This window comes from Elephas maximus, chromosome 24 (genome assembly GCF_024166365.1).
Source record: "Elephas maximus indicus isolate mEleMax1 chromosome 24, mEleMax1 primary haplotype, whole genome shotgun sequence".
Lineage (NCBI taxonomy): Eukaryota > Metazoa > Chordata > Mammalia > Proboscidea > Elephantidae > Elephas > Elephas maximus.
In genome coordinates this window covers 26,537,638-26,552,587 of record NC_064842.1, presented here as the reverse complement: position 1 = coordinate 26,552,587, position 14,950 = coordinate 26,537,638, and the positions used below count along the sequence as shown (strand labels likewise).

At 36.6% G+C, this 14,950-nt stretch overlaps 1 protein-coding gene across 6 annotated transcripts in view; it reads left to right on the top strand.

Annotated features, from left to right (window-relative positions):
- The window catches only part of RYR2 (ryanodine receptor 2), a 750,192-nt gene that overhangs the window by 689,805 nt on the left and 45,437 nt on the right, over positions 1-14,950 (top strand). For all 6 annotated transcript variants that reach the window (XM_049868553.1, XM_049868552.1, XM_049868551.1 and 3 more), the window contains 5 exons: positions 1,182-1,262; positions 2,284-2,372; positions 3,813-3,941; positions 10,588-10,692; positions 12,828-12,909. In XM_049868553.1, the coding sequence (XP_049724510.1) occupies positions 1,182-1,262; positions 2,284-2,372; positions 3,813-3,941; positions 10,588-10,692; positions 12,828-12,909 (486 nt within the window). The remainder of the gene's footprint in view (positions 1-1,181; positions 1,263-2,283; positions 2,373-3,812; positions 3,942-10,587; positions 10,693-12,827; positions 12,910-14,950) is intronic.

The window sequence follows — 14,950 nt, the reverse complement described above, 5'->3', positions numbered from 1 at the left end:
GAAGCCTCTCACTTTGAAAGTCACAGACTGCGGACTGGTAAGTCCATCAGTTCTCTGTCATTATGATTATTCATAATTTTAGTTCAAGCAAACACATGATCATTGCATATGTTCCTTTCTTAGCCCAGTTATTTCCAGTCCGTGAAAAGTTATTATTATTTTTTTAAATACATAAGTGCATACTCATTTACTTGCTAAACATCATTTTGCTTTCTAAACAATTTTAGATTCTGGAGTGTACATTCATAACGTTGCAAATGTTTCTCACTAACTCTGTATGTGTTGAAACTCAGCTTTCATATGTGTGGTGCTGTTTATTGTTTGTTTCTTTGTGTTTTCGCTTTCAAAGTAACTCGTGATTAAGATGAATTTAAATGGAAATATAGGTAAAACTTCTGAATCCCTTTCTGAGGCTTCATCCTTTCCCCATAAATATTTTTAGTTTTTGATGATGCAGAGTAGCTTCTCTGGCTATGGAATGTCTTTCTTTTTACCTTGCTTTGTTATGTTTCGCTCTCACAGCCTGAGCCACCAATGTCTTTCTTTTGCTTTGAAATTTAAAATTAAGTCAGCTTGCCAGTTCCTAGTCCTTTAGCAGTAATACTCCAACTAATCACGTCTCTATTTTAGATTTCCGAAGCCTTTCTTTACTTATTTCTAGTCAGTAGACAAGGTAATGAGAGTTAATTAAAACGAGTTGGTAGGTATTTTCTAGCCATTATAGTTTGCACAGATATTCTTTCTTCTCTTGCCCCTGTTTTATGTAAACATTGACTGCCTTTGAATGGAATCATTTGGTCAGACACTGAGAACAAAGCAAATTTAAACGAACATTTATAAAAGATGTAATGATCTTACCTATACGTATCTTACCAAAAAAAAAAAAAAAGAGTTTAAACCTTCAGGTTGTTTGTAAAATGTTGCCAAACCCATGCTGCTACCTTTAACAGAGAGAAATCTGAGTTTTAAAATTTCAATGTTCTTTTCTTACAAAGAAAAAGTACATCTATCTGCCAAGTGCATGATCTAATGAGCTTCAGATAGAACCGTGGCTATGATTTGTGACTGTTTTTTGGTTCAGAACGATGCCAGATTCACATGCGAGTCTGATGGCGGTGGGGATGGGAAGGGAGGGCTGGCGAGGTTGGTTGGTTATGTTTGGTCCACTGGCCTTTCTGCAGGAGAGAAGGTGCTGCAGGATGACGAGTTCACCTGTGACCTCTTCCGCTTCCTCCAGCTTCTTTGTGAGGGACACAATTCAGGTTTGTGAGATCCCAGACTGTGTGATGGCACCGAGAAATAAATACTCCGATGCCAGTAATAGCAGTAGCCTTGTAGTTCCAGCTTACGCTTCTTCTCTAGACTCAACAAATAGCTATTAAGTATTAGTCTGTGTGCATGGACACTGTGACATTTTACATATTGCTTTGCCACCTTCAGAGCCCTTTCACGGCCATTTCACTTAATATTTTTCAATTGTTCTTATGTTAGGGAAAATAGGTAATAGGCAAAGAAAGATACAGATTAGGTAAAGGCGTACAAAAAAAGATATATCGCATTATTGCTTTTGTACCACTTCTCTTTACCTTGGGAATATTGAAAAACAGTGACCATTGAGTCCATTACAACTCATTCATCCCACTGTATGTCACAGTAGAACTGTGCTCCGTAGTGTTTCCAATGGCTGATATTTTGGAAATAGATTTCCAGGCCTTTCTTCTGAGACACCTCTGGATGGACTCAAACCTCCAACCTTTCAGTTAAAGGCTGAGCATGTTAACTGCACCACCCAGGCCCACCTTGGGAATTTAACATGTATTTCCATTAGTTCTTTGTATATCTAGCTACTCATCAGGCTTGTGGATCCATGAAGGCAGGAACTCTATCTTAATTTTATCTTTGTTTCTCCTGCACTTAGCAAAGTACTGAGGAACAAATGATTATTAAATAAATCATTTAATTACTCTATCCTAAAGTATGGAAACCCTGTTCAGTCATTCACATGTCCAGAGCTCTAAAGGTTGGAATGCAAAATGGGTTTTAGCAACATCTGGGGCACAAATTGATTATTTTGATAGTCTATAAAGCACCTAGGTATGTTTTGGGGGGGTGATTACCCACTTTTCATGGAAAATATTAACTATTGAATATTTAAACTATCAGTTAAAACACTCCTCTAAGCCACAAAGATTTCACTGTAAATCATCATTTCCTTTGGAGTTTCTCAAATAACTGAACGTGTTTTAAATATTTGAGTTTAATAACATTTTTTATGTAATGTAGATTTTCAGAATTATCTGAGAACTCAGACTGGCAATAACACAACTGTCAATATAATCATCTCTACTGTGGACTACCTACTGAGAGTTCAGGTACATTGCCTTACACATTATTACCAAATGGTTGCATGAGTTGAAAGAATATAGCAGAGCTATTCAACTGATGGGTTTCAATGTGTTTTGATTTATAATTGGACAGACTTTTTGAGCTATTTTGTCTTTGATCACAACCTTTCAACAAGTCTTACGGCGAAGCTGCCTCTGTTATCCTGGTCTCTGATCCTGGCTCCCTACTTTGCTCATTATGTTCTTTATAAGTGGGGTTTTTTTCTTCTCCAGTTCTTCGCTGGATAGTGTTTTAAATTCATTTTCATTTTATAAAGCACTTATATGCTCTGCTCCTTCTACACTTGATAGATACAATTGGGGAAGAATATTTGAAGCATCCTTAGGAATTTTTTTTTTTTAGAATGGGAAAGAAAGACTTTCCAACTGCCTATTATAGTCTTACATTTTTTAGCCTTGGGTTAGTTCCTTTTGGCTCTTCTAATATTTGAATTAATTTCAAAATTCAGTTTAGTACTCCAATACTTAAAGATCTCTCTAATATCATAGTCATATTTTACAATGTTAGTAAAACTAAATCAGAAAGTGTAACCCTCTTAAATAATGAGAGTCATATACAACTTTTATTTCACTTGTTTTATTTATGAGAAAAGCCACATAGGGTGTTTTAAAAACAGCAAATTCAAACTTTCAATTTTTTCCTTAACCTTTGAGTATATAAAACCTCAACACATTTTTACTTAAAGCTCAATGGGAAAAGGTCTATTGTTAAGCAAATATGTCAAAAAGTATTGCTGAAAACATATTAGCAATTTTTAAAATCATGTTTCAAAACCCAAATGTTGTTCACACCATCCCTAAATTGTTTTATTCATTTAGCCAAATAAATTGTAAGCTATTGTTGAAAACATTCTGTTTGGAAAGATTGGTCTTATTTAGACTTTTGTTTCCTGTTGTTGTCAATTTTTATTAGCAGCCCAAGCAGTTTCTTCAGGGGCAGTTACAAAAGCGAAGAATATCCTAGAGTTCTCACTGATGAAATATAATTGGCTTTGTTGGAGAAAAGAAAGCTAGATGTCTGTAGCCCCAAAAATATTCTTTCATGATCGATCTAATTTTTATGCTTACACAGTTAACATTTAACCTCATTCAGTGGATAAATATGTATTAGTCTTATGAATCCTTACATTTGCAAAGTTTAAGGTCATTAGAGACAGAAAGCAATTTTTAAAGTAAGTTTTCTATTTCCTTTTTCTTTTTTTTTTCTCCAGTTGCTATTTATATCTAGGAGGGAGGTTGCCATCTTGTATGTTTAGGAAAATCATCAGGAATGATATTTACTTCACAGATATTTTTACTTGATTCCAAATCTACTTCTTAAAATGTTTTTTTCATTATATAGTCCAAAACCATACAAATCAGTGGTAACTTTAAAATGTGCCTTTTTAATACGTCTCTATTTTCCAGGAATCAATTAGTGATTTCTATTGGTATTACTCTGGGAAAGATGTTATTGATGAACAAGGACAACGGAATTTCTCCAAAGCAATTCAAGTAGCAAAACAAGTCTTTAACACTCTGACAGAGTATATTCAGGTAAACATTTAAACATTTCTGATATTTGAGAAAAGAAAAATGCCAGAGTCAAGTTAATTAGCATTGAACTCCGTAGAAAAATACAATGTGCGTAGTCAATCAAATAAAAATACAATAGAAAATCTGTATCTTTGCCAAGAAACAGATTTTTCGTAATTACTATTAAAGTTATAAAATCATAATCTTAAATAGTTCATTTTATTGCCTATGTTTCCTGCCATCATTCGTAGTTCCTGTAGACTCCTTTCATAGTGACTTGTGTGACCCCACTAAAAATATTAGGATGAGATGTAAATTAATATAGAATGTAACAGCTTTACCATTTGGTAGATGGAGATATCATTAACTCCTTCTAGTCATGAACCATAATGTTGGCTCTTTGTATCTCCAGGGCCTTAGATAGATTAAAAAAAAAACCCTAAGCAATAAATACTAAGAAAGGTAGACAAAGAGGGAGGGAGACAGGGAGCACCTTAAACCACTCTTTACAGTATTCCTTCCAATAAGAGTAAGAAAGATGTTTCACAGAAACTTTATTAAAAACAAAGAATAGTGTTTAAAAACCTTTTAGTTTATTAGCATGCATTAGAGATAAAATTTCAAGTACCCTGAAGAATATAGTTTTTTTTCTTACTTTGATTTCATAGCCTACTTAGTCTAAATTTGTAGTCTTAAACTCAGATTTTAAAAAGAAACTTACACTTTCCTTGGTTAGACTAAACACAGTCTTGTGGGAGGGGGAAGGGAAAATAAAAATTAAACAGAGCCTATAGGGAGAGGTGTTTGTAGAGTGAGTGTTTGAGTGAATGAATGTTTTGTGGCCCAAAACTGCAGACATATGGACAACCTGTTCATCACCAGCTCCAGGCCCCTTCTTCTTTATTTAGCACTTTGGAAAAGATCTCATTTTTTGTTTCATTATGTCAGTGTTAGGGCTGAGAGGCCCTTATTTCAGTATTTCGATATGGAAAAGCCACACTTGATAATTCCAATAACTTTTCATTAAAATCAAATAAAAGCGAAATTTTAAATCGGTTCCAACCCATTCATGTTCCTATTTCCTTATGTTCCCTGCTTTACCCTTTTTGCCTTAGTATGCTCATCCCATTCTAGAAAGATCTCAGTACAACAGTATTCAATGTGGGTCGTTAGCAAGCCAGTGAATTTTGCAGAAATGGTTAGTGAAATGGTTTCTTTATGCCGAATGAAACTTAAAGGCCTTTTCAGCAGCCAGTAAGTGGGCATTTTTGGGTTCCTAAAATAAGTAAGATTCCTGAATTTATATAAAATTAACAGTGTCTGTAATACTCCTAAGATGTGCAAAACTCTTTGTTAGAGATGGCTGTAACAGATTTCTAAATAAATATTCACAGGATGTCAGCTAAAGTCATGTGGCTTATTGTGCTTTGTTCATTTATTAACTTCTCCCGTTACTCCCTACTTATGTGTATGGCATATGTTTTTACATAACTTAATCATGTCTGAGATATATTTTTAAGTATTTTAATTAAAGTTGTATTTTTTATATCCCTAAATTTTAACAAAGGCTTATATTTCTCACAATTATTTCTAATAGTGAATATTTGCAACAATATTCAGAAAAAAACCCTAAGAACAGGGAATTATAAAAGGAAAATCCTTAAATTCCATTCAAATGTTGGCTTCAATTATTTATGAGAAAGTAATAAAATTATGCAGTTGCCTTAGTTATTTGAATCAACTCAACAGCAACAGGTTTGGTTGTTTTGGTTTTATAACAGAAATACCACAAGTGGGTGGCTTTAGGAAACAGAAATTTATTGTCTCAGTTAGGAGGCTAGAAGTCTGAATTCAGGGCACTGGCTCTTTGGGATTGTCTTCTCTCTGTTGGCACTGGGGGCAAGTTCTTGTCTCTATTCCTCAGTTCCTTGATGATCTTCCTGGGGCATGTATCCTCCCTCTCTGTGCCTAATCTGCTCCTTTTGTGTCTCAAAGATGACTGGTCTAAGACACACTCTACCCTGGTATGATCTCATTAACATAATAAAGTCCTATTCGAACATGGGATTACATCCATAAGTATAGAGGTTTAGGATTTACAACAAACACATATTTTGGGGAGACACAGTTCAATCCATAATAGTAGTATACTCTGATAGACACTTAAACTTTAGTTTATCTTCCCCCTGCAAAATAGAAATTTAAGGTATAAAAGCATCTTCCCATTTTCCTTAGGATAGTTATTCCATCTGTGAAATGAAATTGTAAGTTTTGCTTTATGAAAATGGAGCGAGTTCACAGAGGTATCTTTTTTCATAAACATTTTATTCTGGAATATTTGTATATTTATAGAAAAGTTGCAAAGACAGTGCATTGTGTTGCCATATGCCTTTCACCCAGCTGGACCCAAAGTTAGCATGATCTCTATCATACACTGCACTAAACTAAGAAGTCAATATTGGTACAATCCTATTAGCTAAAGACTCTTTTCCCATTTTACCAGTTTTTCCTTTAATGTCCTATATCCAATCCTAATGTTTCAGGAACCAATTCAGTTTACCACATTGCCTTTATTGAAACACATTTCAAAGAAGCTTGCCTTAGTATCATCTTTGCTGATGAATATTAATACTGTGAATAAAAGTACACTGTTAGCTTAATGGTTATTTTGGGGTGCCTTTTTTATATTATATTACAGCATTGCAAAGTGCTTTTTGATTCAAATTTTTGCTAACTATAGAGAATTATGTAAGGGGAGATCCAAAAACATTGGAATAAAAGTGATGACCTATAAGATTTCAATTCCAGTTTTAATAAGGGAGGAGAAGAAGAATTGTTTGAGTAAGAAGCCATTATATTGTCAAGATTTCTAGAGTAAGACCATGAGGTAGTTGGTGAGAAAAGAAAGTTTGGTTTGCTGTTGAAATAAGAGGTAAGACTGCCACACCTCTGGCAAATTAACAGAGATTTTATGTTCTTTTTCTACAGTTGCTATCGAATTGACTCAGACTCATAGCGACCCCATGTGTGTCAGAGTAGAACTGCTCCGTAGGGTTTTCAGTGGCTGATTTTTCACCAGGCCTTTCTTCCAAGGTGCCTCTGGGTGGACGCAAGCCTCCAACCCTTTGGTTAGCAGCTGAACACATCAACCATTTGCACCACATAAACCAAACCAAACCCGTTGAATTGATTCCTACTCAAGGTGACCCTACAGGGCAAAACAGAAGTGCGCCATAAGGTTTCCTAGGAGCACCTGGTAGATTCAAACTGCCGACCTTTTGGTTAGTAGCCGTAACTGTTAACCACTACGCCACTAGGGCATCACCTGGGAACTCCATTTAATGTGTTACAGGCACTGAATAGATCATGATAAACAGGAAAGAGGGGCGGTAAGCAAGGCAGATGCCCCCTTCCCGTTAGTTAACAGTTATAGCAGTAGAAAGCCTAATGCTGAGCAAGTATTGGAAAGGACATTCTGTGTGTTTCAGCTTTAGAGGAAAAAACCAAAATAGGTGCTTTAACCTGGGGGCTTGCAGCACTTCGTCACATAAGGGTCACAGAAACAACTCTTGGTTACATAGAGGTTTCAGAAGATCTCAACTTTTTATAATATTTACTTTAACTTTTGATTAAAACCTTAAATATTACATGAAGGAAATTATTTCTCACTTCAAGAAAATCAAGTTTATTGCCTTAGAAATCGCATTATAGAGTTCACCTAATGGCCTTCTGCATTTTCACCCTCCCTAATTTTTGCCCAGTGCTGATGACACTAGCCCTCAGCCACAAAGGGACCCGGAGGCCAATCCATTGCTCTGAACCCAGAGTTATTATACCAACAGGCAAGGGGGAACTGTAAGACTATCTGGTACATTGAATGTGCTGAAGTTAATAGCCTACAGGTTTGGTTATGAAGGATTAAATAACACTGCTTTAATCCTTCTCACCGCTGTCCCTTCAAACTTGCTTTGTGAACTTTGTTTTAACCACTCCTTGGATGAATCTTGTCCCCCTCTGGCCACTCGCAGATAAATGAAATACCGTCAGTCACTTTATCACAAGCATAGTCTCATTTTAGCAATAGCACAGCCAACCATGTATCTTGTATACGATTTATAATGCCCCTTCCACACTTGGGCTAGATTTAAGCTGGCAAGGAGTATGATCTGGGTTTTTCTGTACCCACTACTTGGCTCTTTTCTTCCTCCTTCCCCTCCTAGTTAGTTAGTGTCAGGCTTCAAAGTTGTATCTGTGGGAGGAAAAATAAGGGACGAGAAAGGTCTTTCAGGGCACATTAGTCAAGAACTGCACCATGGAACTGGCCCACTGGTATGCCATGTTTTTTCTGTAATAAGGGGGCTGTCATGGGTTCCTCAGAGATACCTCTGCTTGGCCCTCTTCCTGCCTCCAGTCTCTGGAAGTGCTTCTTTTCCCACTCAGTTTAAATTTATTCCCATAGACCCTGTGCATCTGGTGGTACCTTCTCCACCTTAGAATCACATTACCCTGTCAGACAGCCTTGTTTGCAAGATTAAATGGGGCAGGATGACTTCTCCTAAGTAACCCATGTTGTTGTTGACTGCCATCAACTTGGCCCCTGACTCATGGCAATCCCATGCACAACTGAGTGAAACAGTGCCTGGTCCTGCGCCATCCCCATGATTTGGTCTCAGATCTGACCATTGTGTTCCACAGGGTAGTCGTGACTGATTTTTGGAAGTAGGTCTCCAGGCCTTTCTTCCCAGTCAGCCTCAGCCTGGAAGGCTCTGCCGAAACCTGTTCAGCATCGTAGCAACAAGCAAGCCTCCAGTGGCGGGTGATGGTCGCACTTGAGGTTCATTGGCTGGGAATTGAACCTGAGTCTCCCTGATGGAAGGCAGGAGTGTCCCCAAACATTTCGTTTCTGGCCCATGAGAGACACACATCTTTCTTTTTGTCATCTATGGAAGGGCATTTTGTACTTCCATTCTCTGTTACACTTCCTAATATCAGGCCAATGCTACCCAACTGAGGAGACAGAAGCCAGGCTCTCTCAATGGTTCTCTTGAAGCCTTGGTTTATGGCCATGAGAAAGCAGCTGCTCTCCTCACCGGTTGCAGTAAGTGTAGGAGGTGGAGATGCCCAGAACTTGGGAGAGCTCTTTTCAGTCTCTCCCTTTCTCGGCTTCATCCCTTTTATATCCATAGGGTGGAAAGACCTGTTTTTAGTCACAATTTTGCAGGTACTAAATTTAGCACCATGCCTTTGGAATGTGAATATACTAGACGCTCTTTTTTTTTTTTTTTTTTTTTCCCCAGCCTTAAAGGCCACCATAGTAGCTGGCACAGGAAAAAAAAAGTTCTGTTTCAACATCTTGTTAGTATCTCCAATGCAGTCATCTTCCTGACACGTGTTTCTAAAGTAAAATTTGAAATGTTTGAATGTGCTCTCCAATTTAAACTTTTTATGATCATTTGTCAAAAAGAATTAATGAATTCAAATTTAAGAACTGTGTTTTTTTTTTTTTGAAATAAAATAAATAACATCCCTATATATATTTTCCTGGCTAGTGTGGTGTGGGTATGTTTCCAAAACTGAGTGATTGATAGAATTTTCCCTTGAGAAAAAAAAATAGAAATTGTTTCCATCAAATCATTCCACAAACACACTGCCACAGCACACACTCTCCTGTGTCACAGGCAAGATCACTTCAGAAGTGTAAGCTCAGAGGGCAAAGTTAACTTCCAACTGCCTTAACGTCTGGGCTTGGGAAGGTAATGACCAAACGTTCATCTTTAAATACTCGATGGTTGTAAAATTTGTACAACAGTTTTACAATTAAAAAAGAAAATGTTGAAGGGGGTTTTCTTTTCCCTGTATGTGAGTGTTTTATCCAGGTTACTACAGGCAGTCCCCAAATTATGAGCAAGTTCCGTTCCTAAGTCTGTCTTTAAGTCCAATTTGTATGTCAGTCAGAACAGTTAGGTACAGTTCATATCTAACGTCGGTCAAGTGTTTGTCTTTGCATATAGTGTACCTTTCTGTGCATAAAAAAAATTAAAGAAACACTTTCAGATTCACTAAAACATCTTTAACATAATAATACAGTAATAATAATAATGTTTTCACAAAGTAGTACTCATTCATTATTACAAACCATTTTATGTACCTCAGATTTTTAATATAAATTTTTTTTTTAGGCTTTATAGGGGTTGGTTCATAACTACGGGTTGTGTGTAAGTTGGACGTTCATAACCCGGGGACTGCCTGTATTTAAAAATGAGAAGTAATCAGATTCTTTTCCACAGAAGGAAATGACTAGTGATCAATTTGACTTAATAGTCAACAACTGGATGGTACCCTTTTCCTCTAAATAGAAAAAACAGAAGCCAGACAACAATGAAATGATTTCTCATTCTGTTGTGTCAATGTTTTATTACTCATTAGGAAACAGAACCTGGAAATCCTTGAAAAACTGTTTTTGGGATTTATAATATTAAGATATTTCAAAGAAGAGCATGCTTGTCTCCTAAGGGTGTGGTACCATTACCATGGCTATATATCTTTTCTTTCCATGAGGATTCCTAAGCTTTTAGATAACATGTTGGTGATAAATTTTGTAAACACTAAGTTAATTATGACAATTAAATGATCAGAAATGATTGTTATCTGGCTGTTTATGCTCCAGGGTCCCTGCACTGGGAATCAGCAGAGTTTGGCACACAGCAGGCTATGGGATGCCGTGGTGGGTTTTCTTCACGTCTTTGCACACATGCAAATGAAGCTGTCTCAGGTAAATTACCTGCCTCCTACTCTCCTAAGCCACAAACTGGACACCTGGAATCACCAGCAAATTAAAGATGGTTTCTTATGTTTGAGGAGCCCTAGTGGCTCGTGGTTAAGAGCTGTGGCTGCTAACCAAAAGGTCAGCAGTTCAAAATCCACCAGCTGCTCCTTGGAAACCCTGTAGGGCAGTTCTACTCTGTCTTGTAGGGTCGCTGTGAGTCAGAATTGACTCGATGGCAGTAGGTTTTTTCATTTGAATGTTATATTTTTAGATCACTTCTTTATACATCTTGTATTCTACAATTAAAAATATATATATATTCATAATAAAAGAACCTTATGCAAGCTGAGAATAGATGGGAGCCATCGTTCAAATCTGAGAACAAAAGGGTATTGAGCAATTGAATATAATGGAGAATAAAACAATATAGTCCCCAAATGTTGTATGTTTCACAATCCTTCAAAGACCCATTTCCTGATAATTGCTCACTGGAATTTTCCTCCTCCCTACAGATAATTGAAAAAGGACTTGTAACCTATTACCACTGGGCTCGTTAAAGGGAAACAATTATCTTATAGGGTTGTAAACAAGCAGCTGCTCTCAGTAGATGACATTCACCCATTAACAGGAAATTTAACTTTGTGAAACTCAAAGAGAAAAAAAAATAGCTATAAGGATAAGCCAATAAACACACTTTTCACAATGTTTTTATATTAATTTGGGAGTACACGCTGAAAACAGCACGCTGTTTCCTTACTGCTGTATTTATTTCATTGAAAACTAAGGGACAGGTGAATAGAAAAATTCTTAGTGAAGATCTTGAGTAAACGTGTCCTTTATTGCACTGAATTTTGATTGTGCATGGGGAGACATATCTGTCAGGACAGAGGTGTTTACCAGGTGGTCAGGTGGAAGAGAAATGCTAGAATTAAACTCAGAAGACGATAGTCCTGTCCCTGCATATTCATTTTTGTCCCACGAGCATGGGCCATCCCCTCACTTCCCTGAACCACGTTTCATCTATGGCCTAGCCACTATAGTTAAACCTGCCGCCTGCCCTACACATGGAAATCTGTCTGGTTATTGGTGACAAGCCAAATATGGAAATCCCATAATTCTTTCACTAGTCACAAATGACATTTTAGTAAGGAAAACCAACATGAACCAACTGTGTACACTCACAAGACAGTTCTCATTCTGATGTCTTTTGATCATTTTAACATCAGGTGCTGCCTGGCAGTTGGTGGTGTGGTTTTTAGACTGGGCTAAGATGTCATCTATTTGGAAAGGAAAAGTTTCATTCTTTCAGCTTTGTAGAAGTTTAGCTTCATATGTAACAATATCTAGTTGAGTTAAATGATACCTTGTATTACTTTTAAAAGCTTAAAAAGAAAAAAGGATAGTTTCAAATAAAAAAAGTTGAAGATATGTAAGGTAGTTATGCAGAGATAAGCATGTCGCATATTGCCAGGTGTTGGACCTAAGCATAGTGATGTTTAGATGCAAATGTCTTATGCAGAAAGAGTTTTTTTTTGTCATGGTGAAAAAAATCAAAAACAAAACGGGAAAAAATTAACAAGAGAAATATTAGAGAACTCAATGAAATTGGTAAATACAGTATACAATATCTGTATAGGTTATACTTGTGTACATATTTTGTTAGGTTTATGGTACCCTTTTGGTTTAGATTTATTAATATAAATCTAGCCCATATATCATTGTATATACCTTATTTCTCTAGAATAAGTTAATTTTTACATAAGATATAACCGCAGTATGTAATAAGTGGGGAAAAAAAAAAAAAGAAAAAAGTACAGACTATTCAAGTAAAAGGAATGTGTTAAATGAACAGAAACACCCAAGGGTTGCTCCCATTTGAGAACCCCACCCCTGCTTTAATTCTTCTGTATTCTTGTTATGTGAGCCATCCTCATAAATACTGTAATGAACGTGATTTGACATCAATTGTAGGTACTCTTTAATTCTGAAATGTACCTTTAATTAACCACATACTTAGGCTTGGCCTTCCTTTAGTGATATAATACTATTGGTTGAGCAGCACTCTTTATGTGAGAAAAAGAATGTTATTCTTTCTGCATAGTTTTCTAAGATTCTCAAATACAATGTGTTAATATTTTCAGGATTCCAGTCAAATTGAGCTATTAAAAGAATTAATGGATCTTCAGAAGGATATGGTGGTCATGTTGCTGTCCATGTTAGAAGGTAGTTTCGATTTATATTTGCGAGTTGTGCTTATTCTTTGATTTTGAGGATCACTATGTGCTTGCTTGGAAACCCTGGTGGCGTAGTGGTTAAGAGCTACTGCTGCCAGCCAAAAGGTCAGCAGTTCGAATGCACCAGATGTTCCTTGGAAACCCTATGGGCAGTTCTACTCTGTCCTATAGGATCACTATGAGTCGGAATTGACTCTATGGCAACGGGTTTTGTTTTTTTTTTTAATTTGTATGTGCTTGCTTGTGGAGTCAGCATGTTGCAATGAATAAAATAACACTAGAAAGTCGCAGCTACTTTGAATTAATTTATGGCTTTATTACTCTTCTCACAAGTTAGTTTTTTTTTTTTTAAGGGAAACCCTGCATATCTATCTCAGTGTACCACTATGAAATGAAAACAGTAATACTTTGTGTAACACTTCTCATAGTGATATGCTGAAGTGTAAGCTATTCGGATGGATAATATATAAAGAAGTTCTTATGTGTGAATGTATGTACATATGTATTTTTAATCAGTGTGGGTTGCAGACATTTGGATAAATTCCAACTGTGTAAATTGCTGCTTTTGAGATCACACGTTGCAACTCTCAAGGGTTCGTGAAGTCCCAGAGGAGAGCAGTGCTGAGAGAGCCTAGACCCACCAGGCAACTGCCAGTGGAAGGCTCGCCTTCCCCACAGCATGCCTTCTTCAGTCTTTATTCTGTCTCTTTTCTTTTCCCAAATTGTTTGTCTTTGCTACTGAATTTCTAATCACACAGTAAGCTTAAGTGTTTGGGCTCCGAAATCAGCCTCCAGAGTTCGAATCCTGACTTTCCCACTTGCAGCGTGACTTTTGGACAAGTTATGTCTCCTTTTTCATTTCCCTCTTCTGTGAGATGGACATAATGATGGAAGCTAGATAAAAGGATTGCGATGTGAGAATTCAGTAAAATTATGTAACTCTGACCAAAGCAACCAAAAAATTTCTATTTTTTTACTTACCCTTTTTTGTGAAAAAAAAAAAAACTGTTTTTTTTCCTCTGTCTCTACCTGTTTCTTATACTGTCATCCATTTCTTATTAATTCCAACTGATTATCTGAAGCAGTTGCTACACCATATCTAGGACGTCAAAAATGCTACATTTGCTTAAAATCTGTAGTTTGCAGCAGCAGTAGCCATTTTATATCCTTTAAGCCCAAGGTTACCATGACCCCAATTCAAATTTAGTCTAATAATAATAATAGTGATAATGACAACAGCAACAATAAAAACTGAAAACTAACCTCTCGTAATGTGCCCGATCTCTTATAATGTGCCAGATACCATTTTAAATATTCACTTAATTTTCATAATACGCCTATGAGTTTGATAGTATCATAATCCCCATTTTGCAGAGGAGGAAACTGAGGTACAGGGAGGTTAAGGAGTCGTCCCAGGGTTGTTTAGCTAGGACATCGTAGAGCTTGGATTGAAACCCACCCATGTGACTCCAGAGCTCACACTGTTACCCAGTGCGTTTGCAGACTCACAAAAAGATTCTTCAGACCTTTCCTCAGTACACGTTTCTTCTTTTGCCTTTATGTTATATAACACATTCTGTTCAAGGAATAAAAGCATGATTCTATAATTTAAGATATATGTCATTTTTCAAGCTTGTCAATAATCTGACGTTTTCTAAATGTAAGCACTCTGGGCCGTGAAGAAATGGTGGAAGTTGCTTTCCATTGTAAATTAAAAACAGCACATTATTCGCTATTCACTGAAAGATCTGGCGTAAAGTCCTGGCACTAACCCTTAAAAATCGTGTCACAACCAGCACATTTATTTAGCCTTCCTAAGCCTCAGTTTTCTCACTGGTAAAATCAGAATTAATAAAAGGTATCTGCCTTACAGACACATGAGCATCAAATCAGTGATTATCTATGAATAATGATTTTTCAACTATAAAGAACTCTGCCAGTGTTCGTTTTTATTATGATATGAGGGTGAATTTCAGCTTCTTGGCTCTTTACCCCGTTTTTGTTATCCTAAAACGTGTCGATTTATTGAT